Source organism: Leuciscus leuciscus, assembly GCF_965113295.1.
Source record: "Leuciscus leuciscus genome assembly, chromosome: 5".
NCBI lineage: Eukaryota > Metazoa > Chordata > Actinopteri > Cypriniformes > Leuciscidae > Leuciscus > Leuciscus leuciscus.
This window is the reverse complement of record NC_138729.1, coordinates 13,037,865-13,065,094: the sequence shown is the minus strand read 5'-3', so window position 1 is coordinate 13,065,094 and position 27,230 is coordinate 13,037,865. Positions and strand designations below refer to the sequence as shown.

At 38.9% G+C, this 27,230-nt stretch overlaps 1 protein-coding gene and 1 long non-coding RNA gene across 3 annotated transcripts in view; one reads left to right on the top strand and one right to left on the bottom strand.

The window, feature by feature from the left end:
* LOC309500004 overlaps nt 1-27,230 on the top strand; it is a 368,298-nt gene that overhangs the window by 141,319 nt on the left and 199,749 nt on the right. The window lies entirely within an intron of this gene.
* Nucleotides 635-26,320, bottom strand: pik3r1 (phosphoinositide-3-kinase, regulatory subunit 1 (alpha)). 2 transcript variants are annotated; one of them, XM_082171428.1, is made up of 16 exons: nt 25,987-26,320; nt 24,280-24,891; nt 11,738-11,833; nt 11,576-11,650; nt 11,015-11,146; nt 8,916-9,117; nt 8,746-8,828; nt 4,094-4,200; nt 3,883-3,977; nt 3,586-3,766; nt 3,361-3,486; nt 3,131-3,273; nt 2,865-3,041; nt 2,679-2,753; nt 2,425-2,595; nt 635-2,209 (listed from the first exon to the last, which is right to left on the bottom strand). In XM_082171428.1, the coding sequence occupies exons 2-16, from the start codon at nt 24,608-24,610 to the stop codon at nt 2,020-2,022; spliced, it is 2,184 nt and encodes a 727-aa protein (XP_082027554.1). In that variant the 5' UTR covers nt 24,611-24,891; nt 25,987-26,320; the 3' UTR covers nt 635-2,019. The 2 variants fall into 2 exon arrangements, with proteins under 2 accessions (XP_082027554.1, XP_082027555.1); XM_082171429.1 differs by lacking the exons at nt 8,746-8,828; nt 8,916-9,117; nt 11,015-11,146; ... (2 more) ...; nt 24,280-24,891; nt 25,987-26,320 and adding an exon at nt 6,886-8,669.

Sequence of the window (27,230 nt, the reverse complement as noted above, 5' to 3'; positions counted from 1 at the left end):
CTGTAAAAGTTTGAAAAGAATTGGCATGTGAAGTTCAAATATTTACCTCAAACCACAATCTAGTTTACTTGGTCTAATAATCTTATCATTTGAGAATTCATTGGGCAAATCATAATAGTGTATGACAATTGTGCGTATAGACATGCCATCAAAAAGCATTACAATTCAATCCATTATTTCAATTCAAGAAACTCAAAATGGTGGAGTCAACAGTACTGTCTGCTTAAACATATAACTGACTAATTTTAAGGCAATCGGGCCTAGTTAAAACAAGGAGTCAAATGATTTCAAAATATGTTAAAGTAATGAATTACTGATGTCACATTGATGTTTAGTTATGCAAAACATCAAATGAATTTGCCAAGTGAGACGAGAGCAGAAGACAAAAGCAATACTGACATCGCTGATAATAAAGTGGAAATACTGTAGCTAGCTGTAAATGTCAAGCTGGTAGGCTCCCCTGACTTTGTAGCAAAATTTTGCGTTTTAGAGAATGTGGCACAAACTATAACGTTGGGTACTAGTCGAACTGAGCTGATCCATCTATGTAAACACTATTAAGGATTTTCTGATACAGAAAAAAATACTGTTGACAAGGAATGAGAGGGAGTCATGTTTATCACCGAAATGATCGTTTTTCCCCCCCCTCATCACTCCAGAGGATCAAATCAATACGCTGTTGATTATGGGAAGAATATCACAAAATAAACGTCTATATTTGATTGGGAACCTGCAGTAATTGTGTTGTTGTGACATTGATCATTCAGTTGCAGTTATTTCAAACGTCATGGTTTATTCATTAATGCTCTAGTATATATATATATATATATATATATATATATATATATATATATATATATATATATATATATATATATATATATATATATATATAACTATTAATGAAGACAGAAGCAGCACTAATGTCCTCCAGGCTCTGCCCAAGAGAAAATCAGCTCCAAGTGAAAAAGACTAATAAAATACTCTCTCTTTAATTTTACCAGCGGCTTATAAAGAAATATGTAATAAAGTACTTTTTTCCTTACTTCTTCTGTAAAACTGAAGTCACCTTTCTTGGCATTTTGAGAGTTAAAATATCAATCTTAGATACATACAAAAAGACTTTAAGCAATAAAAACAAGTTTATATTATGGGTAGCAACATGTAAAATAAAATCACAACTCTGCAGAGAAGACGGAAAATACAGAATTTGCATAGCAGATTAGAATACAACTGAGAAAGAACTGCGTTTTTTGGTACAATATTTTGTCGTCACGTAGCTTTTGATGTATGTACAGCGTAAAATCCGTTTCAGTTCCTTTCGTGCCAATCCATAAAAGCAGAAATGGATTTAGAGTCCGTCACTATAATGCTTGCAAAGGAAATGCCAAGCATCTCATTTGCTTCTCGTCGCGCTGTTACAGGCGAGACGTGTCATATCAAAGTTTGAGTAGGAGTCTCTTACAGGAAAACTAGTAGATACTGTTTCGAAAGTGCCATCTTGCTACATTTGATCAGCTGATTCCATGGTCTGTTCGTGAAAGTTTAACACCAACATGTTGAACATCCCGATAGCTTTCAGATACTGTGAGTTTTGGTCACATCACATTCTCTCGTACACACGCAAACACACACATACACACAAAAGGGGACCTGAACTGAGCAGGTATGGGTGAAGAAGAGGTAAAAAAAAAAAAAAAAAATTCACTCTAGAGGTTTAATCAATGTTCCACATTCCAGCAGCGGGTAAAGCTTTGAAATGAACAAGCACCATTTGGAAAAGGCCTCCGAAATCCTCCATTTTGGTAGAGTGAGTTTAAAACTACATTCAGACTGGCAAAAAGTCTCAGTGGCTGAAATGTTCGTTTTGGGTTTTGCTTTCTTGTCTTTCTGACAAGCCGTTTCAAGGCAAAAAGCAGCCCTCGGTAGCAGCCTTACTGGAGGCATCTCCATTTGAAGGGGAGGCCATTCCTCAACTCCCGTGTTTGTAACGAGTCCCAAGGGTGTGTTCACAAGTCCTCACCGCCTCTGGTGTGCGTAGACTGGGTATGCTAACGTGACATTCAAAGAGTCATTGTGCTGAACCAGGGATGTGTGCTGGTAGTGCAAGACCAGTTCTTTTAGAGAGCTGTAAAGGTTGTAGGGCTCAGCGAAGCCATATCCTGTTGGTGTCTTGTTGATGACGCAGTGCTTGACCTCACCATCCACACTGAGAGAAGACAAAGAGATGGTTTTAGTCATCATTGCCTTTTGCAATTTCCCATTTCAACATGCACTTTTAGAGTCTCAGCTTAGTAGTCAATGAATTGCAAAGAATGTCAACAGATGTCGGTAATAACAACCAATATATGAACTCTCCAATAATTAGGTAAAAAAAAAAAAAAAGCCTCAACATCAAACAAGCACAAAAAAAGTGATACATACACAACACTGCAGGCGTAACATCCAGGTTTGCTGCTGTCCCTGACCAGGAACGTTCCATCTCTCTTGCCCCGCAGAAGGGCCTCGGCCTGGTTGCGGTTAATGTTACCCAGCTTCCAGGCGCGTTCATCATGGTGTGGCAAATCCTCATCGTCATCCACCATTGAGTACTGACTGTAGTAAAGAAGTGAAGAGTTAAATTTTGAAAGCAGGAACACTTTAATATCGAACAGCTTTAATGTGATAAGAATACTCACTCGTCCTGGTTTTCGTTTTTGATTCCCAACCATTCGTTGAGTTTCTTCTGTCTGACCCCTTTCTGTGTCAACCACCTGTACAGCAACATAAATCATTATATTGCTCTCCATGTAGTCGTTTCTGAATGCAAGATTGTGTCTTGTGTGTTATATTTGAAGTGCAGAAACTATAGGTGAGCTACTTACATGAGGTACTGATCCCTGGTCTTTCTGAGCTGGATGAGATCAGGCTTAATGCTGTTCATCCGCTTGTCAATCTCTCTGTAGTCCGCCGCCTGCTTCTTCAGATCTTCCTCGAGACGTCGTTTGCTGTCCACAATTTCACTGATGCGCGATTTTAACTTCTCATAGTTGACCATGATCCTGCAATGAAACATTGCAGATATGTTGCATTAAACTTCTGAAATGTTCTCCAAAAGACTATTTTAGAGGTTTTCGGCTTCAGGACTCACCTTTGGATTTCCTTCTCGTTGCCTTCTCTTCTAAACTTCTCAATATATTCTTTGCTGTATCGTTCTTGCGTCTGGCACTGCTCTTCAAATATTTTTATGGTCTCATTAAAAGCTTCAATAGCAGTCCTTTTCATTTGTATTTCCTAGTGAGCAGACAAAAACCATGTCAGAATCTAAGCACTTTATCGAGCTCTGAGTCAAGTCATCAAATATATTTAGGGAGAGCAAACCTGTGATGTTCTAGTGTATTCTTCATAGAGTCGGTCATACTCTTTGTTCTTTTCTTGGAACTGCTGGTGATATTCGTGCAACTTTTTCCCAACAGCTTCAATGTTATCCTCCTTTACCACTTGATCCTATAAATAAATAAAAATACATATCCAATAAAATGTTTCTGTTATTAACAAAATGATCCAGAGTAAAGTTCTGCAGGAGGACACTCCATATTCCATTACCTGTTGGTGCTTAGATACAGGATACAGTAGTTTCACATCTAGTTTGGGGTTGTACTGGGCGAGAGACTCGTGCCGATAGTGGTTGATCAACTCAACCACAGAGTTGAAAGTCAGGGGGTCTGAGAAGCCGTACTTCCCATCCCGGTGGAAGATTTTGATTAGCTTGTTGTTGCCTCCCTTCCTGTATGGTCAATGAAAATAAGAATTTAGAGCAATCCTTAAAGTTGGCAATGTCAAGGCAAGCACCCTAAATAAAAAGGAATTCAGACACACTTGGCTTTACAAAGGAGAATGTACCTCAGTGTGAGCGTGTAATCCCCATGCATTTTAGTGGAGGCATCTCGAACCAAAAAAGTACCATCAGCAGTGTCCCTAAGCTTTTCGTTGACCTCCTCCCTGCAACAGAAAGAGGTTCAAACTTTTAAAAGAGGGCAAAATTAATAATACTACTACTAATAATAATAATAAAAAAGCATGCTTCTGACCAAACACTAGGTTTGATGAGTACTTGCCTGGAGATGTCCCCCCAGTACCATTCAGCGTCTTGCAGAGCCATGTTGTTGTTCATACCGTTGTTAGTGACAGATGTTGGTTTGGGTGGCTTGGGAGGTAGTGCTGTAAAGAGAAAAGAGAGAAACTGATTGAGAACTTAACTGCTGATGAACTAGCAGCACTCAAGGTCATTAACATTTAAACATGTACAGACATGCCCAAATCTATGCATCCTGTGTTTTCAATATGAAATAACAGTCCAACCTAAGAATGCTAATCTTATGAAGAAAAATGAAAACCCTAAAAACATCCTTTGGCTGTCAAGTAAGCGATGCAGGTTTCCTTCCAATGCGACAGTCGTGTTTTAAAAGCATGCAACGGTTACTGCAGTTTCCCAGATTTCTTGCCTCCTCCCCTCCCAATGTCTTCCATTTCATTAAGTGCAGCTGAGTACATGCCTCTTGAGCACTCAGCAGGGAGTCGCATTCTTGACTCAGGGAGAATGCATTTCATTGCCCCTTCCAAAAAACCTAATTTCATCACCATTTCCTGATCTGGTCAGCATTATACCACATAATCTATTCGTGAGATGCACCGATCACACAGATGAGTCATGGAGATACAAAACAGGGAATCATTTGGATTTTAAATCAGTTATTTGAAGCATCCTTTCACTTTTACAACTACTGTTTCTGAACAGAATTAACACTGTTTCTAGAAGCAATGACATTGGACAGCAGGCATATACCCACTAATGGGTTTTTCAAAGCAATGCATTGTGCACAATCATGCAAGAATCCTCAACCATTGAGAACATGTTGCTTTGCTGGATAGAGGCAGAGAATGCATCTGATTGGCTGCTGGGCCGTGTGACGGGAAGCAGCGGGGGCAGTGCAGTCTCCGTGGAGCATGAGGCAGAGCTGAAGCGGTGGGCTATTTTTATCTTCCAACCAACCCCCCCCAACCCCCACCCACCCCACACACCATCTCATGCACACTCACTGTCTCTTCTTTTGTTCACTTCAGTCACTATCATCGCTAAGCATTTTCTGCTTAGTGCAATCACAGGGTATAAAACTCGCAGACAAAGATATTAAATCAGATACAAGAATGTAACCAACAGATCATCCCATGCTTTGTGGTACCTCCATTAAAACATACACAATATTCCACACAACGACTAATGTATCTGTTACCATAAGAACACATCAATGGCAAAACGTTAAACCCATTTTGAGACCAACAAATGCATCTAAGACCACAGACAGAGCTGTCACCCATCAAATTTAGACTTGACCCATGAATGACATGTTTGTAATGCACCAACTTCAACAGTTACCTGGCGCGTCTATTTCTATGTAAAACAGGAGGTCTGATCCAGATCCTGATCCAGTGTCAAGTCGTGGACTCTCTAAATCCGCCATGCCTAATGATGTGTTGCATATCTGGAAGGATACGCATGCAGTTTCTTTGCAAACCTCCTTTGAATGTATACTATAAATCCAGGTTCTTCTCACTCATCCGTTTGAGACCAATTTTTGAAAAGCCTTGGAGAGTGGGGTCAGTGAAAGCCATTACATCACTTACCCCAGCCAATGGTGCTGCAGGACTGTTGCTGGCCACTCCTGCCTCATCACCTGCCTCTATTTCTTCCAAGTCCTAAGTGCAATGATGTCATTGCAACAGTGCTTTGTCCGTTCAAAAGTCGACAATGAAAAGTGCATCAAAAGAAAGATGTATCTGCTCTTATTTGTGCGATCCAGCGATATCCTTTATCCGTGTGAGAAAGCGTTCTCAAAGCCGTTTTGATGCTGCCAAACAGAGGGAGTTATATCACAGACAAGGTGCACTGCAGCACAGCGTCTTTCGAATGAGAAAAAGAACTGAAGCTTTACGGTCTGTCTCTGTCACCCCCTCCCTTCCTGTATCTGTGATGCAGCTTTGCTAAGCCCCGCCTCACCGAGCATAAGCGATCAGCACGGCCTCTCTGCTGGTAGGCAGACAAAATCGCTGCTGCAACGGCACGTAGGCAGTCCCTACGTCAAAGACAAGGCCAGGTCAGGAGGCAGGCACGGCTTGCAAATACTTCTTATAATCCCCACATGCGACTCACAGAGGACTGTAGGAGGGTAGAGATCAGCTATACATGCTTGAGAGGGTACCTGAAATAGGCACATTTCTCAGTAGGGTTAAAATGGTCACAGGAACGTGGGCTATTGTCATGCTTGGCACTCTAATGACAGGTCAGAAAGGCACTTCAGCTGGGGTGCTTAACAGTCATGCAGTAGGTCAAGTGTAACTGACTGCCACTGGGACATCAAAGAAGTGTGTAAAAAATAAGGAAGTCTGTAAAAAATAAATTAAAGCCTCAATTTTGAATTTTAGTGGACTCCTTGCATTTTAAAGAAATTCTATACCCTAACTTTTATTGGAGCCGATGAATAATGCAACACATTCACCTCGCATGCTCAGACATGCCGGTGTCAGTCAAACAGGTTAACCCACTTTTCGTAACAGGTCGCACTTGGAGTGCTAGTCTTGATGCACACAAGTATCAAGTACACATTCGTAGAGAAGAGTAGCACTGATATTCAAGCCTGTCAGAGCTTTAGTGGAAGAGCTAGAACAGGACACAAAATAGGACCTTCTAAAAGAACCACTATCATGCGCTATGAAAAACCGGGTAACTCACCGAAATGATGACATGCTGCTTTACTTTGATACATTTTCAGTCTACCTAACTGCTTTTGATAAAAGTAACCCAATCATTACACCAAACTTCCTGAGACACCAAAACCACACACTTACATTGCAAGTTGTGCATGTTCAGCAGAAATCAAGCAGCCTTTCGTCAAGTCTGTCCGGTAAGCATTGCTCGTGATTCTTGGTAAATCCAAAAAGATGGTACTCTTGTGGTCTTGAAAAATGTTCCCACTTGACTGGTGCAGGAGTCTCAAAATCACTGTAGCAGTCTGAAGAAATCCAGCAAAATCCGAGTTGGGAAAGAAAAGAGTTGGTGCGACAGGTTGCGTCCGGAGAACTAAAGAAGGTCTGAGAGGGGTGGAGAATGGCGCCTGCTCCGGGACGGCTGGGTAAATGATTGCTGGGGTCGCAGTGCTGCTAGCCGAATCTCTCTCTCTCTCTCTCTCTCTGCTCACTCTCCCTGGCTCCAAGGGTTCAGTCTCATGATTAACTCGCTCAGGTTCAAATATTTGCTGAGCTGTGCACCCTTATGTTTTGGGAGGGGAATGTGGCACAGGCAGGAGGGGGCCAGGGGGTGGAGTAAAGTCCTCGGAAGTGATCGTTGAAAGTGTGTGTGTTAGAATGCATGCAAGACAGAACAGCCGCCGCTGCAAGCTAACAAGAGAGCTCTGTGGAGCAGACCGCATTTCAAGCCAGCCCAATTCCAAGTGGGCCTTTTGCCACCTGCTTAAATTAGCCACCTAGTAACTAGGAACATGTGCACACACGCATCCACACGCTCATATTAACACACACATCAACAGCTACACACCGCCACATGTGCAGAAATCAAGTATGGGCAGGTCGGTAAGGCAACAAGAAACAGTAAAAGGTGGCACTTGTGTGACCCATGTTTGTGTAAAAGCTTGTACAGGAAGAAACTGAGCTGCCCGAGCAGTAAGGAGGCAAGTGTGCTTTTGAGTCTGGACTCGTCTCGCCCAACCCAGCCTCCTGCAGGTGCAAATTACTGACAGCTGAGTTTTCTCCATGCCAGGGTAAGGTATAAATAGGCCCTAACAGGTAATAAAACATTTAAACGGTCACACAGCCAGACTTGGGAGAAAGATAGACAGATAAAGACAGGGAGAGAGACTTTACTAGTGCTATAAAACCCCAACTAGACAACTGGTCTGTGTTCAGGGCAGCGTGCGTACACACACACACAAATACAAACACACAGTCAGACACAGCAGAAGTGTCTATGTGGTCTGTCCCATCTCTAAATGAACCTGACCCACAAAAGCAAGGGAGTGGAACACAGATTTTTCGACTAGAGCACTCCCAGCCATTAAATATTGATATCATAGTATCAGCTGAAGTGTAAAGGCTACTTCATTAAGAGTTTAAAAATATCAATGCTGTCTTCCCCTTTGTTGCATAAAACACATCTACCTTTTTTTGTACACCTCTTTTCAATACATTTTAGCCATTCTTTGGAGTAGTGTATGTATTTTGATCTGTTGTAAAAGTGTGAACATCAGTTGGAGCTGTGGCTAGCACTTATCAGTAAGCCAAGGTGTCTCATGCGGCAAACCCAGGTGTAAGCCCATTACACAAATTTAAATTCCAGGTACCTTTCCCTATATCTTCTCCCCATTGTTGCCATTTACTCCAATACATCATTAAATCTGCATGTGTGACAATGGTGCTTATTTGGACAAAACTGGTTTGAATCCAGTTAGTCATCACTATCCCATTGCCTACACTGTATGCAAAGCTTTAGAGAAATGTTTCTCAGCCCTTTTGACTCTATGAAAGCCTTATTCAAGAAATCAGTTAAATGTTGTACTTTTGTTTTGTTTTTTCCTCCAGCATTAATTAGGATTCTTAAGAAAACTAAATTTAAATAATTTAAAAGGTTGGTTGAGAACTGTTTGAGAACCATTGTCTTAAAGTGGTTTGTTATCATCATTATAGTGTATTTACCTGGAGCTGCCTGACTGTCACTCCATTCGCTGGTCACCAAGACTTCAACTATCCTGATGTGTGCCTCTGGGCTGGGCTCACAACTGGGACGGGAAAAAGAAACATCAGTTTTTTTGCTAGCAGGCTAGCTGGCAACAACATGATTCATTAGCATATGTGTCGGGATGTACCTGGTGGGCTGATGTCTGAAGAGTGCCGGACTGAAGATCTCAGCGAGGGCACGAGCACTGAGCAGGTTAGCTGCTGAGGCTTGGCATACACGAGAGAAGTGGCGCAGCAAACTCTGCAGGGTCAGCCAGTACTGCGGGGGAAGTGCAGAAGAGCTGGCCACCAGCCGCAGGTGATGTGCGCATTCGTCTGCACCCTGCACTTCTGAAGAGACAGACAGACAGACGGAAGAGTGTAAAACAAGGGCTTTCTAACACCCACCAACAAACACTGAAAGTGGCGTCATGTGATGTATATTTAAAGTGAGCTAAACATACCAATAATCAGTGAGGCCATATGCAAAAAAAGTGTGGAAAATTGCACTCTGTGTGCAACTAACCGCACAAGATCTTAAGCGAGACAATGACAGAGTGAGTAAGGTACTCTGAGAGATGATTGGTTGACAGCGCTGATGTAGCAGATAAGTTTTCAGGTTTGCTTTAGGTCTATTAACCACAGATATCCTGTTTCCAGCCACGTGACTTTACACTACCCAAAAGAGAAGTACAAAGTAAGAAAAAAAAAAACCAACACTGTTCTCTCTCAAATTGGATACATGCTAGTTTACACTGCCAAAAGTTTGTTCTGTATATGTACAGAATGTTCAGTCACACAGCGAGGGCAGATAAATTCAACGGCCAATACAACACCTGGAATACTTTTCGCAGTTGAATTGGCTGGGGTTAGTAGACACAAAATCAGATAAGTGTTGGAACATGTGTACTCATAAAAGTATGCGCTGTGATGATTCAACCACGCAATCTTAACAGATGAGCCTGGTCTGCTGCTTTTAGAAGGTCACGGGACTGTGACACCTTGCGTTACTTAACTACCATTGTAAGAGGCTCACCATCTGGCTAAGAAAAATCTTGAGAACAATAGCACCACCCTGTGGCTCTTATAATGAAATGAGATCAATGAAACATTTTCCAGGCATCATTTGGTTTTAATGCCCTTAAGTTTGGTTTAAAGAACCATAGGATAACTAAATCGGGCAAAAAAAAAAAAAAAAAAATTATTCAGTTGAATTGAATTTGTCTTTTGGGTAGGCTGTGCTGTTCAGCGTGAGCATCGCTCTGCCACAGTGTTATTTTAAACACATTTTTTGTGTATGTGAATGCTGTTTTAAGTGGATATTGGGACACAAGGTAAGTACAAAGGCTTCTTTACATAATAAGCAATACTTTAGTAGTTAGTGTCGAATGAGATTTTCGTGAGCCCACTGTAGGGTTCAGTTTCACTTTCACTTTAAATAAGTTTGTTATAGGCTTGGCATTTAAAATAAATGTTGTTTGTAATACATTAATAAATGTAGTCATATTATTTTAGTCATATATTTTTTCATTTTTGTTTTGTTCTGAATAGGCTACCATTCAATTTAAAGGATTTGGAACGAGGGGAAGTAATGGATGTTTATAGCCTTATAATGTTTGTTAACGTTGCATTATATTTACCAGTATTTTACATTATTTTAGAATTGAATTTGAATTTATTTATTAAATGATAGCCTCTTGAGATGCAACATCTCATTTTCAAGAGGGTCCTAATAAAATGTGACATACACCACTGCAAATGATCTGTGTTCTTTTTCTCTCTCAACAACGCACGTTTGACCTGCTGCGACTTATAGGAGTGACTTATTTCCCAGAAAATACAGCTGTATTATAAAAAAAACATTTAGCACCAATAAAACAATAAACCAATAAAATAAGCATATTATGTTCATTACTCTCACCCACATTAACTTTGGTCACTGTTATAATTATGAGGGGGTCATTGGAATTTTTTCTCCCCTGTAAGGGATCCCAGGCTCCAAAAAGTTTGAAAACCCCTTACTAAGATGACCACTGAGTGATCCGATTAATAAAAAAATAAAGAAACAGCATTTCATGTCAGTTTAAACAGTTTAGGAGCAAACTGAGAATGGGAAACTCATCCTGGTGTAAATCCAATGATTCACATGACAGTACTAACATGGATTAATACTATGTCATAGAAATCCCATGAGAGTTTTAAGGCTGTTGACCTAATGTTGATGTGCCGTAATCCTATGGAAACTCACCTTGAGCGATGCGCATCATCTCAGTGTAAATCATAGGGGGGATGACAGGCTGAGGTAGATCTTGAAGATACCTCCTCAGACCATCACACAACATCTGAAGGTCCATCTGCTCAAGATCCACCAAGGTAGGGTCTGATTCATAGAACACACACATCAGTGAGACAGGAATGAATGAAGCTAGCACCGTATACTAATCAGCCACAAAGAGACAAACAATAAATGTTTGATCAAATAATTTTTTTCCTAACCAGATTCACGTGATAACCAATTTCGACAGACGTTCGGTTTCTATTTGTAGCATCAGATTGAAAGTGTTACAATGCTAGGTTGTTCTGGCTGGTTGCCAGGGTGTTGATATGTAGTTTCTAAAATAATTCTGAATGGCTGAGACATTGTGTGAGACGAGATGTCATTTTTAATACTTTGGGTTGGAGTGTTTGGAAAATTTGTACAATAGGAATATACAGGCATGCTGGATAAGGCTGTGATTTTGTTGCATTTCACACTCAGCATGGACAGAACAGTTAACAGTGGCTACAGCTAATGGAATGTGTCACTTACCATTATCAAAGCATTGTCTGACATCCAGCCCTCCTCCAGCAGTGAAATTTCTATAGAGAGTAGGGTTGTCTAGACCTGTACAGAATTTATATGCGAGTTAATACATGATAACAAATAAATAAATAATAATTAAGACAAAACAAATATGCGTAATGGATTCACCTTTCCTCTCGATGGCCTCAATGAGCTTGAGCAGCATGAGCGGTGCCATCTCTGGAGGAGTAAACTGCTCCGTCAGGTCTAACAGAGTGCTTGAGCCTAAAGGAGAGAAAGTTAAAAAATCATACCAAAAAGCCGCCAGGTACCTTTGAACAACTCTACTAGCTTTTCATTAAGCACCAAACACCATAATTTCAAAGCCTCCAAGGAAAACAAGAACTTTAAAGCATGACCCACAGTCACAGGACGCTTAGATCAATAGTCATCTTCATGTATTTATGTGGTGCAGCAAGGAGCACGTTTGGACGGCACATCTAAGTGTGTTTAAGGCTGGTGCTGACCGGTAGGATATGATTAAGTGTGCAGTGGAGGTGGACGAGAAGGATAAAGTAAACAGACTGTAATATGCAGCCTCTGGTGTTGAGTAAAGGGTTACTGAGATCTACAAGTCCAGGTGTGAGCATGAAAGGGCTGTGGGACTGGCGTGAGCTTTATTTGGATTCGGTGCACAGCATTTTAAAAGGCTTGGATTTCTAAAAGGCTTGACTGTTAGCAGAGTCCGAAGCCACAGATCCAAACACAGCATATTATGAATGGATTCCCTTTACAGAGTTTTTTATTATTTTTTATAGAGGTATCAAGAGGATCTTTACAGTTTGCAGAGTTTCTTAGAATGAATGACTCAAATTAAAAGCTTGGAGGCTGCCTAAATGGAAAAAACAACCACACATGAGGAAATGGGTGTTTAAGCCATTAGAAATAATAGTCTTGTTTAGTCCAAAGGATCTGGGACTTTTTTTTTTCTTTTGCTAGCCTGGGAGATAAGTAAAAAAAAAAGTTATATTGCTCATATCACACCCCTTCTCTTGAACTCAACTTTGAAAGGCAACAGCCATCTGGAGTCCATTACTGGCAAAGCGACATCGAGCATAAGGAGTTATTCATTTTCTGAGAACTGCTGAACTCGAGGCAGGGGGAGTGAACGACAGATTCCTCATATAGAAATTTTGAGAGTAGTGCCACTTTGGTACGCCGCACTGAGCACCTAACCTTGTGCCCAGATGGACACCTTATCCAACCTGCAACTTCTTAGAATCCCGATTCAAAGCGCTGGGCTAATTTTACATTAGCTCAAAATGTTCTGGTCAAAAGTGACAAATATGGTTCTGGAATATAACAGATTCTACACATTTACCATATAAGTTTGGTGAATTAGCTTAAGTCACTATGCTGTCTTACAGTTGAGACTGGTTCAGTTTAAGTCACACTATGGTGGTCTGTAATTACAAAATAATTAAACAATTACATCATAAGTCATAATACACACCCCATTTCATCATAGAACTGAATATTCCAAGAGTCTTGTGTTTATTTACATGCATTGGATGGGCATTTCCACAGAGGGTGCGAGGCTGGAAGGGGAGGGGGGGATTAAGTTGCTTCTAAGTAACTCAGGGTGACTTGATAGCACTGGCCTTCCATGGGGCTAGATTGAATGACATTCAGGATTGATGATAGTGGAATAGTTCAAATGTTTTGGTTCAAGGTTCCACTATGTCCCTGAGACACCGTCTCTAGGATCTTGAGTAAATAAAGAAGAACCAGACTAACTTCCTAGATGTACGACCATGCAAAATACACCGCAATGGAAGGTTGCTTAAAGGTCTAGGCCTAGATCTTAAAGTTAAAAGATCCCATCCTAAAGTTTTACCCAGAGTCTGTTCTTCATTTTAAGTCAGGCTATGTAAACACTCTCCTTAAAAAGCTTTGTGACTGTCCATGCTAAGTATTAGCAAGCAACACTAACAACTGGGCAGTTCAGCAAGAGTGTCATGATCTCACACAATATTATACTCGCGCCACGCTCATCAACCCACTGTGAGTAGCAATAGTGGTAACTTAGTGAGTGTTATTGTGAACAATGCTCTAGAAAGATCCACAAGAAAACACCTTCTGTTTCCAACTACTACGCTTAATTTATCCAAGCTGTGCAGTTCAGAATCAGATCACACAAACCAGGCAATGGAAACGATTAAAGATGCATTCATGGTCAAGCTCAAGTGCAGTAAGACTTTACGGGTAAAGTGTAAACATTAACTATTTGAGCATGAAAAAAAAGCGTAAAAAGCCTCTAGTTTTCTGCAAGAAAATTAAACAAACAGAAAACAGGCCAAAAAAAGAAGAAAAAAGGCCCAGCTCAGATTCAGACAGCCAATCGGTGACTGCAGATTTTGGTTGCCACGGCAACTCTTGGAAGAGGAAGAGAGGGTCCATGTGCAAGTCTGAACATGCGTAAGGTCTGAAATGTGTTGGTCCTGTTTTTTTTGCATGCCATAGTATGCAAGGAAAGGGACCACAGGTTAAGGAGGGAAAAGCAGCTGTCTGGGTTTTGTGGAACAATCTCAGCATGTCTGAACCACAGAGCAAGATCAGAGGAGTTGCATATGGTGCTAAAGATAGTTTCCTCAGCAGTTAATTTTAGGGGTCTACTTGTGTATCTAGCATATCCATCACTGACTAGTTCTACTTTGAAATGTCATTCTAGCAAACCACTAAGTGATCACATTTCCCCTAGAAATCAATAAAGGACTTTTTTTTTTTTTTTTTTAAGTGGTTAAACCTGCTTTTGAGAAACAAGTTTAACTGCTATCAATCGTCAAGGTGTAGCAGAAATCACTGTTTCCATTTGAGTCATCAGCTGCTCTGGTTACTGTGAATATTTGTACCATGTATGTTACATGTACTACATGTAATTTTTCCTCTTGGTAGCTTGACAGATGGTCCCTTCAAACTTAAAAAAAAGAAAGAGCTGTGTGAAGATTCTTTAAAATGTTGGTGTTCCAATAAATAAAAGAAAAATAATCATTTTCAACAGTTTCATTTTGGTGAACTATCCCTTTAAAACTGTAAAAAGTAAATTGCTATTAAATGGGTGGTTGATAATGATTTCACTTTTTTAACTTTAGTTAGTGTGTAATGTTGCTGTTTGAGCATAAACAACATCTGCAAAGTTACGAAGCTCAAAGTTCAAAGCAAAGGGGGATATTTTATTTTAAAGAAATTGCTTTTTAAGGACTACAACACACGGCTGGCAGGGACTACATGACATTCCTCCAGGGTTAGTGACATCACCAACCATAGAATTTACATAAACCCCGCCCCCTGAACACGATTTAAAGATTGTCATGACAGAATATGCTAATCAATGCCTAAAATATAACTACACATAACAAATTCATCCATAACAACCATTCAGATATGTCCTGTTGCTTCTACATGTTGTCACTTCTTCTTGAGTCTCTCCATCATTGTCTGACTCCAGTTTCAATATAAAAAGCTGAAAGTTCTTTACATTTTCAGTGCATGTCTGTGTGAGGTAAAAGGACACACACTGTTGTAGCTCCGCCCCCTGTGCCAGGAGCAGCAGCTCATTTGCATTTAAAGGGACAGACACAAAAACTGTGCCAAATTTTAACATGCTATATAAAAAATATCTGTGGGGTATTTTGAGCTAAAACTTCACATACACTGAGACTTATTTTACATCTAGTGAAAAGGGCATTATACCACCCCTTCAAAACAAAAACTTTATTGATTCCTAAACGTAAATTCGGAGACTTGGAGCATTAACTTTTTCCCTGACCGCGTTTTAAAAGTTGCCATCCACCGCCAGCATTTTTGACCATTTTCACAATTTTCATGGCCCCCAGAATATTTTGTTGTATGAATATCTGAACATGCAATATATGACATTCTGAAGTGTATGAATGCGTGTATTCTGTCTGTGTGAATTGAATGCAGACAGAAGCGTTTAGCTTCACTGGAGATGCATGATCGGCATACTTCAAACCCTTGATTTCAAACTATGCTGCACTATATTCAGTTGCCCACTATGTCATATCCATGTCATTTTCACTGTGCTGTAAGTCAAAATTAGTGTTACCTTGTCTTTAGTTGCAAAAAATATGATTCCCAGTGCACACAAACTTACCAGATTATGAGTCCCTTGTTGTTTAGTGTTTACTTCCTTTTTATTCATTTTTGTTCCAACAATTTCTTTATTTGTGAAAAATACTGTAATCGTTATTACAGAATCAAGAAGTTGCCATCTAAAGTAAGTCTGTCTAATTTAGAGATGTATTTTTTTTTATTAATTTTTAAATTGATTTCCAATTTATATAATATAACAACATAATATAATATATAGGCTTTACATATGCCACCCTGCTCTCTAAGATTGGTAATAATAAAATAAAAATAAACAATATCGGTCGACCACTAATCTGCTTACATATGCTATCACTTGTTTCTGCTTCTTCACATGTCTTTTGATCAGGAGATTCAGTACTCTTTCAGAAGATGCCTAATAGCGTCCCAGTACAGTATAACAGTGAAAACAAGCGTTGTTTCAAATGACATAAATTTCCATCAATCACGGGGAAAGGGTTAAATAAGTTCATGTCTCCTATAAATCATGTTTATGCAATCAGTTACATTAAATCTTCAGTAACATGCAAAGAAATAGGCTACCAAAACTTATTAAATAGCCTAAATGAGGAAAATTCTGAGTTGCCCCCTATTGGTTACAAAAATATAACACCTCAAATCAAAAGAAAAAAAGAGGTTTTCAAACAACTCACATTTCAACAGAGACTGTGACACTGAAGAAAAAAGGCAATGCTTTAGTGCTGATGGTTTGAAACATCTACTGTATTGGCAATTTGACATTTTACAGTAATGAAACTGAAACATTCAATGTAAAAGAAGAGGGACAGAGTCTCCCCCAGGGCAGAGTGTGAAAATGCTTGATCTCAGACAGCACACACCAAACAATTACAGCACACATGACATAGCTGAGGCTACTAATCCAGGGTTACATAGAGAAATAACGCAGTGACACAGATGGGTTAGGTTTTCAATCTTCATGCCCTGAAAAACAGCATGAAGATCTTACATAAAGAAAACAAGCTCTATGTTTTTCCAGTTGCTTTAAGAGATGTGTTTATGGTTTAGTTTGCATGCATGGTTTACTTGCTCAGTGTTTGTTCAATGATGGCAAATCCATATTATATCAGTCAACACAACACACATCTGCTGCTGCCAAAAGGGATGGGCGTCTTCGGTCCCAGGGCCACTGTCCTGCAGAGTTTAGCTACCTGTAGCTTTCTTTTTATCCTGAGGACATTGATTACAAACACACCTGAACAAGCTAATCAATGCCTTCAAGAATACTAGAACGCTTCAGGCAGGACCACAATTGCCAATCCCTGATCTAGAAGCTGTCCACACTGGATGCGACAAAGTGACCGTTGAAAATCATTTGTCTGTGTCAGAAGTAGCGCAGGCATTTGGAGTATGTCAGAAATAGAATGGGGCATCATTTTATTGTCGGAAACTTGTGTTGTGCTGCATCCAGTGAAGCATCACTGATTAAATTACATTATTCTATCTGCTTTTGTCGAGTCCATTGCATCTGGTGTAGACACGGTGTTATGCTACATAAGTTGTATAATTTGGATTAGTTCTGTAAAACATTGTGATGTCCAATTTGTAAACAAATCAAACTTTAAATTTGTAATGCTTTAAAATCATCCATAACCAATCTACTCGCAAAGTGTTTAATCATTGTGCTGTAAGGGAGGACTTTGCTTTTGAGAAAGTATACAGTGTGTAATACGTCAGAGAGAGTTATAACCAACACAAATTTTTCTTAAAAAAATCTAAAAAGAAAAACTGGTGGTGACCAGGCACAAGACGCAAGATACAACTTTCCTTAAACATACTGTACATTTTAACCTAATAACTTTTGAAATTTTTATATATATGAGTATACGGATATGTCAACTAGTACCCACTAAAAAAAAACATTTAATTATAATAAATAAACAAACAAAATACCATGTCTGACTTCTAGGAAAATCCAAGCAATGACTAATTATTTCCCCCCCCATTTCAACAAACAATCCAAAGAAACAGAATTAAAGAAGTTGGACTGAACTATCTGGTCTCAAAAAAAAAAAAAAAGAAGCTGTTACGTCTGATAAGTTCTCTCCCACTGCTGGTATTTAGTTTGTAACTTAGGCTATACAAACACTTCCATGTCTCCTCACATAACCAACACGCACACCAACACTAAATGGGAGATAGGGGCAGTACCAAAACTCTGTGCATATTTCAGTTCTGCTTTTTTTTCTTTCTGCTGCTCTTGCTCCACCTCTTGCAATGTGTTGCTAATCCGCCCAGCAGACATGCTTGTCCTTCAGTAAGAAGATTTGCCAATTCAGCCCTGTCTCTCTGGAGGCGAACATTAATGAAGACCACATGTACACACTCTCACGCACATCTCAATAAACACCAGCTTTCACCACGGTACCACCTCCAGATCACGTCTCAATGTTTCTTTCAAATGTTTTTTTTCAGGTTTTGCTCCACCTCAATTTCACTGCACTTTTGACCCAGAGGCTTCAACAGATATGATCTCACGACTTATGCAATGCAGCACTTTATCCTACAGAAAGAGTTATCTGGGCTCAAAGAACGTCAATTTAAAACAGTGGATGTTTAATGGCTGGAAAACATGGTCAACTGGATCAGCATTCTTTTCGCTAGAGCACTTTTCCGCTCCCTACTGCACCAGTACTTAAAGGCGATTGTACCGTTTCGTCATGATGCTAAATACAGCGACCAGGAACAGGCTGTTCAAGCTAAGCCACAGGAACGTGCACCATTACGCTCACGGCCACAAACCAGTTCTGCCCCGGTTATAACCACCACGTTCTAATGAGCATCTTTACCCTGCATGGGGATGAAGTCTTTAACAGGGCAATAAACCTGGCTGGGCTTTGTCTATCATTTGTTGTCCACCGATGGAGTATATAATGGAGTGTGAGTGTATATATTCAACGGCTAACCAAAATTGGAAAATAAAAGACTGGAAAAAAAATTATGCCTGGTCTGATGAGTGGTGACTTTGAAGACTTCTTTGAAGAAGTGAGTGCAACAGCACAAAGATACTGTGAATAAATTCAAAATGTTAAGTTTTTATATTTATTTCTTTATCCATCACTTCTGTGCTTCATTATAGTCTGTGTAAATACATCATAACATCAGAAGATGCAGCTTGGATTTTGCTGATACTGATTTCATTTGATAGTGTCTTATTATTCTAACTGAACTATGAATGACAAGAAAGAAGACATTTATTAAGGTTAGGAAAAAACTATGAAGGTAAAAAAGTGCCCCCGAAAATGTATTTAATGTGGCAAATATATATATATATTTTATTTTTAGGTACTTTGACAGATATATTGGCTTACTGCTTGGTTAGGGCAAACTGCACATTCTTTACAAAACCCAGCAACAACTCTCTCTCAGAGAGCTGCTCCATGCAGCAGATGTTCCACCGAGTGCTGAAGAGGCCCCTCAAAAAGGAGAAAAGCACATTATCTCAAACACCAGCAATGCCTTCCCCCAACCAGCTCACACTTTCAGTTAACTGCCATAGTTCTCCCTGGCAGTTTTCACGCGCACTCTCTCGGATAACTTTTGTTGTTTGAAACATTTTTATGGTTGATTCATTTGTTATGTCCTGCATTTAGTGCTGGTTTCAATTTCGTGTGTAAACACCTCCATACCGATGCATAGCTAAAATAAATTCCAGCACCTATTCAACGGCCATGAAGAGCGATATGTAGTGTGTAGGAATGCACCAATCAGATATCCAGTATCGGTATCGGTTCCAATTCAGCATTTTTTTCTGAATCCGGTATCAGTCAGACGGGAACGATCCAAATCCAATACTGTGCGTATTCATGGTACTGTTAAGCTCCACAAAAGGCAAAAAGGCATTATAAAGCACCATACATGTTTTTGAAATCTGCATGTTCTGCGTATCTGTGGATGAGAACCTCAGAGTTTCGTCTACTACACACATATACTGAAGCACGTGTGACACTTTTTTTAGCATCTGTCTCATTATGAGGACACTCCACATGAACTTCATCTCCAGAGTTGCTCTGAGAGTTCACTTCATAAACATTTTACCATTGCATTCAAGAAAATCTAATCACATAATACATTACTAAAAGGTTTATAAAATTATAACATATATATTACCATTGCACAGTAGAATGTACTGTGTAATACTAATACAATTGATTAAAAAAATGATATATATATAAAAAATATAAAAAATTATATATATATATATATATTAAGGAATATCAAGTTCTCATACATGTTTTAATATAAACAGTAAACTTGCCAAATATAAAAGGAATTATAAAATTCATTTGATTACATTTTTAAAAGGTTAAGCAAATTGGGTTACACTTTATTTTAAAGTAGTATCATTGTTACAGAGTTATTATTTAAGTACAGAGTAATATTAGGCCTATGTAACTACATGTACTTACTATAGGGTTAGGGTAGGATTAGGATTTGGTTGAGGGTTAGTTGCATGTAATTATGAATAATTTACTGTTGTTTGTTTGTTTTATAAATTGTTTTGATTACCTCCATTTTTTTAAGTAAATTTGTATTTAACATTACATTTTTCTATTTTATGTACTCCTGACAGTAAAATAAGCCACTATAAACTTATATAAAGATCCAGTCATGAAAAAAAACACTGATATACCGTGAAACCGCCAGAATCTTAAAAAGTAGCACGATACAGATTTTTGGTCATATTGCCCAGCACTACCAATTTGATCGAAATAAATTCTCACTGCAATACATGGACCTAGCCACAACCACAAGAGACCTGCATCTCAGATTGAGATAAAGATAAAATAGCATATAAGCATATAGCTTCTCTAAATTTAATGCACAGACTGCATCACCCCTGCAAACTGCATGCTAAAAGACTGCCATTTCTCACAAAGTACAGGAATGTGGGTCTTGCATGGACTTGTGGTTGGATGAAAACTGGTTAGTCCATACAAGGTTTGATCACATCATCTACTTTAATTGGCCATGGAAATTGGAAACAGAATCCTGAACTCCAGAATACCGAAACAAAGAACATTTAGTGGCTTTACTGAATGTTTTATATCTAAAGCAGGCAAATACTGAATGATCAGCCCCACATTTTGAACATATTCCTTGGTTATTCTGTCTAAAAGATCCCTAAATCTAAGTGATGTATACTTAGAAGAAAGGTTTAAATTTGAAGGATTTTAAAATGTAAACCGCTTAAATGCTAAAGAAAAGCACGCCAACTAAAGCACCACTACTAAAAATAATCAAACCTAAACGGAAAAAATTTGAAAAACTTATCACTGGTTGGTTGTTGGATGACTTGACGACTTTCATGACCATTGTGGCCATAATTTATTTAGCTATTTTGTGTCTGTTCATATTTTTTGTTACTGTATTATACTATATTGATAATAAAAAAAATAAAACAACATTCAACCGTTATTAAGTAGGCTATGTTGGAAAGAATTAATAAACAGTGTATGTTTACCAGCTCAACTCATTGTCCAATAAAACAGAACAGTGTCAGATAAAGAGGAACTCTAATTTCCATAGTACAGAAGAAGTTAAAGCCATAAAAGATCTCATTCCCTGTTTGGAGTCACGCAGAGAAAAAGACGACTTGGAATCGAAGTGAAGGAAAAACTGAGCAATACAATTTGTGGACCCAGAATGCAGTTGAAAGCTTTACCAAGAATGAGTAAACAATAAAGCAAGAATTGTGCACAAAGCTGGGCTGGGCACATATGGATCCTCTCACTCTAGACTAGAGGCCCACAGAAAGGAATATGTTTAAAAAAAAAAAAAAAAAGCCTGGGAGCCAAAACGGACAGAAATTCCACATCTGCTGTTCTCTTAAGTGAGTCTCAGCTGCAGAGAGAGAGAGAGAGAGAGAGAGAGAGAGAGAGAGAGAGAGAGAGAGAGAGAGAGAGAGAGAGAGAGAGAGTCGGCTAACACAGTCGGCTAAACACTCCCCCTCAATCTCCTCAATCAGGTCTGACCCCAGAAGAATAATCCAAAAATTCAAAGAGGAAGATGAAGAAATGAGAGAGAACGAGAAAAATCTGGAAGACCCTTCAGTGGCGGCTAATAAATCTGAAACACAGTGAGGCAATGAGAAGTGCCTTAAATATACAATGCATTCACGCTGATCTCAGTAATGCCATTTAACAGTATTGTTGGTACAATGTTAAAAACTGTAAAAAAAACAAAAAAAAACATTAATTACAGTAAAAACTATTTCATTAACTGAAATAATGTATTTATACTAAATTCTCTTACCTTACAGTATACAGACTAACATTATGAATCAAAGTTAAGGTAAGAAAACTAAGGCAAGTACTCATAGTAGGTGACACTGCTTTTTCAGTTTTAATACTATAAAGCTGCTTGCTTTAAAGAAATCTATTGCATGAAGTGCTATAAATAAAACATGTATGTGACTTGACAGTGTGACGAATTACAGAGCTTGTGCAAACATATCCATATAGCTATGATCAGATGCTTTCTTAACTGCTGTTTTTTCATTGAAAGGTTCTAAGAATGGTAAGGAACGGTTAAAGTTATATTTCCAGTTGAGCTTGGTTCGGCACGGCACAATTACAAATCGTTCTCTGCCTGGAATTCTCCTGTGCTAGTAGAATAATAAAATGAACACTAAAGAGGAAGAGCCAATTGCTGAATTGGTGAAAATCTGTGAGATTCGTCTTTAAGACATTCCAGATGTTTCTTATGCCGTGAGTCTCTGCTTCAGGCACCACACAGAAATGGTACTTACGGTGTACAGGAAAATGTCACACTGGAAAGCACTTTATTTTTGGCTATTAAATTCTTCTTTCTTTTTTCATTTTAATGTTTAAAATAATTTTCTAAATGAGCTCAGCTAGCTCTGGAGATTCCTCAGGAATAACATTTATGTCATATAATGACACATAATACCACACACACAATTCCACATAATACCTCAAGCATCACTATCGAGAACGAGGGGTATTTTCTGGCATTTCACTTCTCTCTGCACTGATTCTTTACGCAACAGTTACGCAAATAGGCTAAGAGGATTCAAGAGAAAAAACCATACGGTAGTCATTTCAAATGAGGAAGAGAAACCAGAGATTTTCTAGCAAGGCTGAAATAATCTTCCTACAGTGTAAAATAGCATCAGATGTCAATTATCTATGTCCTATGTAGATTAGAAATGCTATGTGGATTGGGTTTGAGTCCTGGTTCTAGCGTGTGAGCAGCATAATGCCATGAGCTCTGGCAGTTTTCCAGATCTGCTTCTGATTCACATTCCTCAAAACTGCAATCTCCAAGTCTCAACCCCTGTCCAGTGTAAGCGCTTCCTCTCCCTTCCCTTAACATGGGCACAAATCAAAATAGTCATTCAGAAAAAAAGAGGCCATAGAGTCAATTTAGCCACAGTTATGCGGCTTACGCAATCTTGATTCTTGACCACCAGGAAAAAGTTAGCTGGGTTTAAAAAACAAAACAAAAAAAAACCCCTCAAAGATAAAGTTATGTACTAGTGTTTTTATGCATCACACCACAAAGGATGAGGAAGTAGTACACAAGTTGATTTTGAGTGCTGTATCTCACTTATGATCTATGTTTCATAACCTGACAACATGAAGAACACATCTGTAGTTTAGTTGTCACCATGACAACTGAGTTTGGTTTTTCAAATTTCTGGTTTTTCATAAGAACCTAAGGCAAACAAGCCTCAAAAGCTATAGTGTGAAAGTGTCCTAAGAATCTGCATTGTATCATTCACAATAAATCAATCAAGCTTTTTTTAGACACTAGAAAAGAAATGGCAACAAATGGCACAAAAAGACAGCACAGAGCAAAACTACAAATTAAGAGAGCTTGGTGATTTTAAAGGAGCCATAGGGGGCTCCAAGCACTCATACTGTGGCTGTGTGAAAGATGCAGCAATGCCAGACAATTACAAACTACTGTGTGCAGGACTCCATCCAAATCTGGGCTTCCTGCCATGTTTGCAATTATGAAACATAGCCCAGTGCAAACCTTAAACAGCCTTAAATATTCAGGCGACATTTGTGTGCTGCAGCTATAAATCCAATCTCTTGATGAAATGGTGGTGTAAAATCTGGTCGCTAGTTACGAAAATGGAACAAGTGGTGAGTGGGTATTTTGAGAGAGGCACGTGGGTTTGGCATCAGCATGAATGGATCTAGTTAAGTGGGAAAAGGGTTCATTAAAATTATCCACCAACCAAGCTAAAATGGTTGACAATTTTTTATACTGCAAATACATGAAGATCTGCTTTGTGACCACTGGTTAAGGTCAACTCTGGTGACCAAATATTAATCAAAAGGTTAACTATACACAACTTCTGTGGAATTGAGAAACTATCTAAGCAGAAGCTCAAAATGGTAGAAAAATCTGAGGATTTAACACAAAAATACTTTGAATTCTAAAGCTAATTTGCATAATATGCAAGGCATGTTTGAGTACAGTTAGCAATACTTCCAGATCCCTGACCCTGGATGTGGCAAAAAGGCTGAAAATATAATTCAGGGGAATTTTTTTAGCTTACTCACTTTGCTCAGAGTCCGAGTCTGGCCTTGAAGTCCCCGGAGCCACAGGTAGAGGCCTTGGGGGCCTTGGTTTGGGAGTTGGTGGAGAAATCTTTTTCTTGCCGATGAACTCCACGTACGTACCAGGAAAGTCCCCCTTTTCTTGAGTGGTTTCATTAAAGCCAGGCAGCCATCCGATTTCTTCTGGTCTCTCCTCTATGCCCTCAACGTAGCCAACTGCAAGTAGTGCACCTTTGTTGACTGTAAGAATGTCCCCTACATGCAGGTTAATATCCTCCTCCCTTTCTTTCTTGTAGTCATACAGCGCTCTGTACTGATATCCTTCTGCACTCATTTTGATGGTAAAGTTTTGGTGTCACAAAAATGATAATGACTGCTTACAAAGGTTCTTTAAACCAATACTTTTATGAGAGGCAACAGTCAAAGAAAACAAGGTTTTATCCAAAGACTTTACGCCTTTATTATCATTATCATCCACACTGGACAGTCTGTCTGGACAAGTGGATTATGTGAAACTAATAGTCCAATGATTGGGTGCACCTTCAAGGTGCTTCTTACAGACTCTTCCCATCTGTGAGAGGCCTGTTCCTCTGGATCTCACAGAGTAACTCAAACCTGCAACACAGAAGAGAAGCCATTTTACACAAGCCACACAAAAAGCATTTCAAAAAGCAACTCAACTTCCATGGTGAAAAACTAGCAAATCTACTCTTGTTACACATTATTTGACAGAATATAAACATATACGTAATATAACAGTAATACCAAAAGGCACAAAAAAAGTGTTCCGTTTTATTTTTTGGTAGTAGCTTAATAGCATAAACAGCAATAGGTTATTAAAGTTCTGCAAGTGAATACTTTTTATCCAAGCAGAACTAAACTAGCAAAATATTTATGGCGTGATTCTTTGTTCTTCTCTGTCTTCTAACGATACATTTATTTTAAACTGTTAAGCACGGTAAAACGTTACCTATGTTAAATTAGAAAGCGTCAAATGGAAATAAACACTTTTTGAAAAAGTGCAAATAAAATAACAAATGGCGCAAAAGAAACTCCAGAGTCAAAATGCTGACAGAGGAAAACTCTCCTTTGAGTTTCACGTGACAGATTACAATTATTAATCGGCGCAACATTAAGAACGAACGAACATGAATAACTTAGCCAAACATAAACTGAATAAATTCAGACAGCAATTAAAGTGTACGTTTATAGAATTAAAATGTAATAGTAATACTAAAACCACAATTAAATCAGTTAAAAATCACACACAACAGATCCATCAAAATCGAACTGACTGTTATTCCGAATGACGAGTCAATGCATTAGGCGTTGATAGAAGACGCATAAATGTAAATAGATTTATATTAATGTTGCATGTTCGGGGTTAGCTTATTGGCTAATGTTAGCCTTAAATAATATAACGGATTATTATTAGTTAACCATATAAATGTATACACACAACAGCATTAGAAATATTACAACTTAATTTACGATGCTAAAAGCAAAGTGGCTGTAGAAAATAAACCGCCAGTGTCAAGTTGTGAAGTAACGTAAGTGGAGAGTCAGTAATAGAATTCATTTTGGACACGCTGTACTGGAACAATCGACACAGTAAAGCGATCCTGCCAAACCTCCCATAATCTCAACAATACAATACAATACACACCCATCCTAAACACATTGCATACTTCATAAAACAAGCATACCTACCGAGCAATGGTTAAAAAAGAGAGAAACTGAAGTATATCTGCGAACTTTAGTAAGTTGTAAGGGGCCCGTTCATGAAAACCAGGGCCGTGAAAAATCTCCTTCGCTTCCCGTAACTCCAGTTTAAGCAGCTCTCCAACAAATCCACCCACCACAACCGCTAAAAACACTCCACATACGACGCTTCTTCGGGAAAGTAACATACAGTGCTGGGGTAAATTTCAACCCGCTAATTGAGCTTTTTTTTATTTATTTGTTTTATTCTTTAACTCAATGATTGAGCTCGTTTCCCGACAGTAAAGCCGACTCCGCCCGAGTCACCACACACAGAATCCCCTCAATGGCAGAAACACCGAACGCAAACCACGCCCTCTGCGCTGCGTCAGCGCCAGTCCCCCCTTCACGCCCCGCCCCTCTAGTTAGTTGTGCTTGCGAAGCAAAGCATTGCTATGGCTGAGTCCCAATTCGCCTACTTATACTACGACCTAAAAAAGTATGTACTTTTTTAGTGATGAAAAAGTACATACTTTTGAGTGTGTAGCAAAAGAGTATGCACGTTCTGGGACATACTTCGATGACGTCATGCAACGTAAATGGTAACGTGGTTGCCTAGTTACGCACACCGCGACTGTTAACAAAACATTTTACATTTCATTAATTCTTATATATCCAATATAATTTGATTTACTATTCCCATCTTTTTTTCCACAATACATTTACAATGTGTTTTACCAAATTGAGGAGTGAAGCAGGGCGTCGTCGTAGATCAACCAAACGCAGGTCGTTTGTGAGCTGCTGGTTCTGACGTTCATGTGCAAATGTGTGTAACGAAAGCTACTTATTTTCTGAGTTAACATATTTAAAGTTTATAGTGTAACTATTGCTTAACGTATTTTATACTTAATCTTATACTTATGTAAAATACCCCGATGAAAATGAACCATGCTTTTACTATAGTAAAAGTGTAACCATGTTTCTTTGGTTGGACTGATAAAGTTAACATCTGTACAGCCACAGTATTACTACAAATAAGTCAGACAGAAACATCAAAATACATAAAAAAGACACTTGCATGACACTGTACTAGAGCCTTTTTATTTATTGTTTTGTAGCCTGCAATGCGGCGCTCAGTATCTTCATCGGACCCTACAAGATAAACACGGTACTTTTTTGGCACAACATAAACCCATTAATATTACGAGACAATAAAATATAACTTTAATTAGGGTTAAACATTTGAATTCTTA

Bases quoted from the DNA above. Each gene is read 5' to 3' on its own strand.
- pik3r1 (XM_082171428.1), bottom strand. From the start codon at position 24,610: ATGAGTGCAGAAGGATATCAGTACAGAGCGCTGTATGACTACAAGAAA. The intron at 8,829-8,915 runs GTACATCCCGAC...TTCCCGTCCCAG, and splicing joins TTCAGACATCAGCCCACCAG to TTGTGAGCCCAGCCCAGAGG. The intron at 3,274-3,360 runs GTTTGCTCTCCC...TCTGCTCACTAG, and splicing joins AATACACTAGAACATCACAG to GAAATACAAATGAAAAGGAC.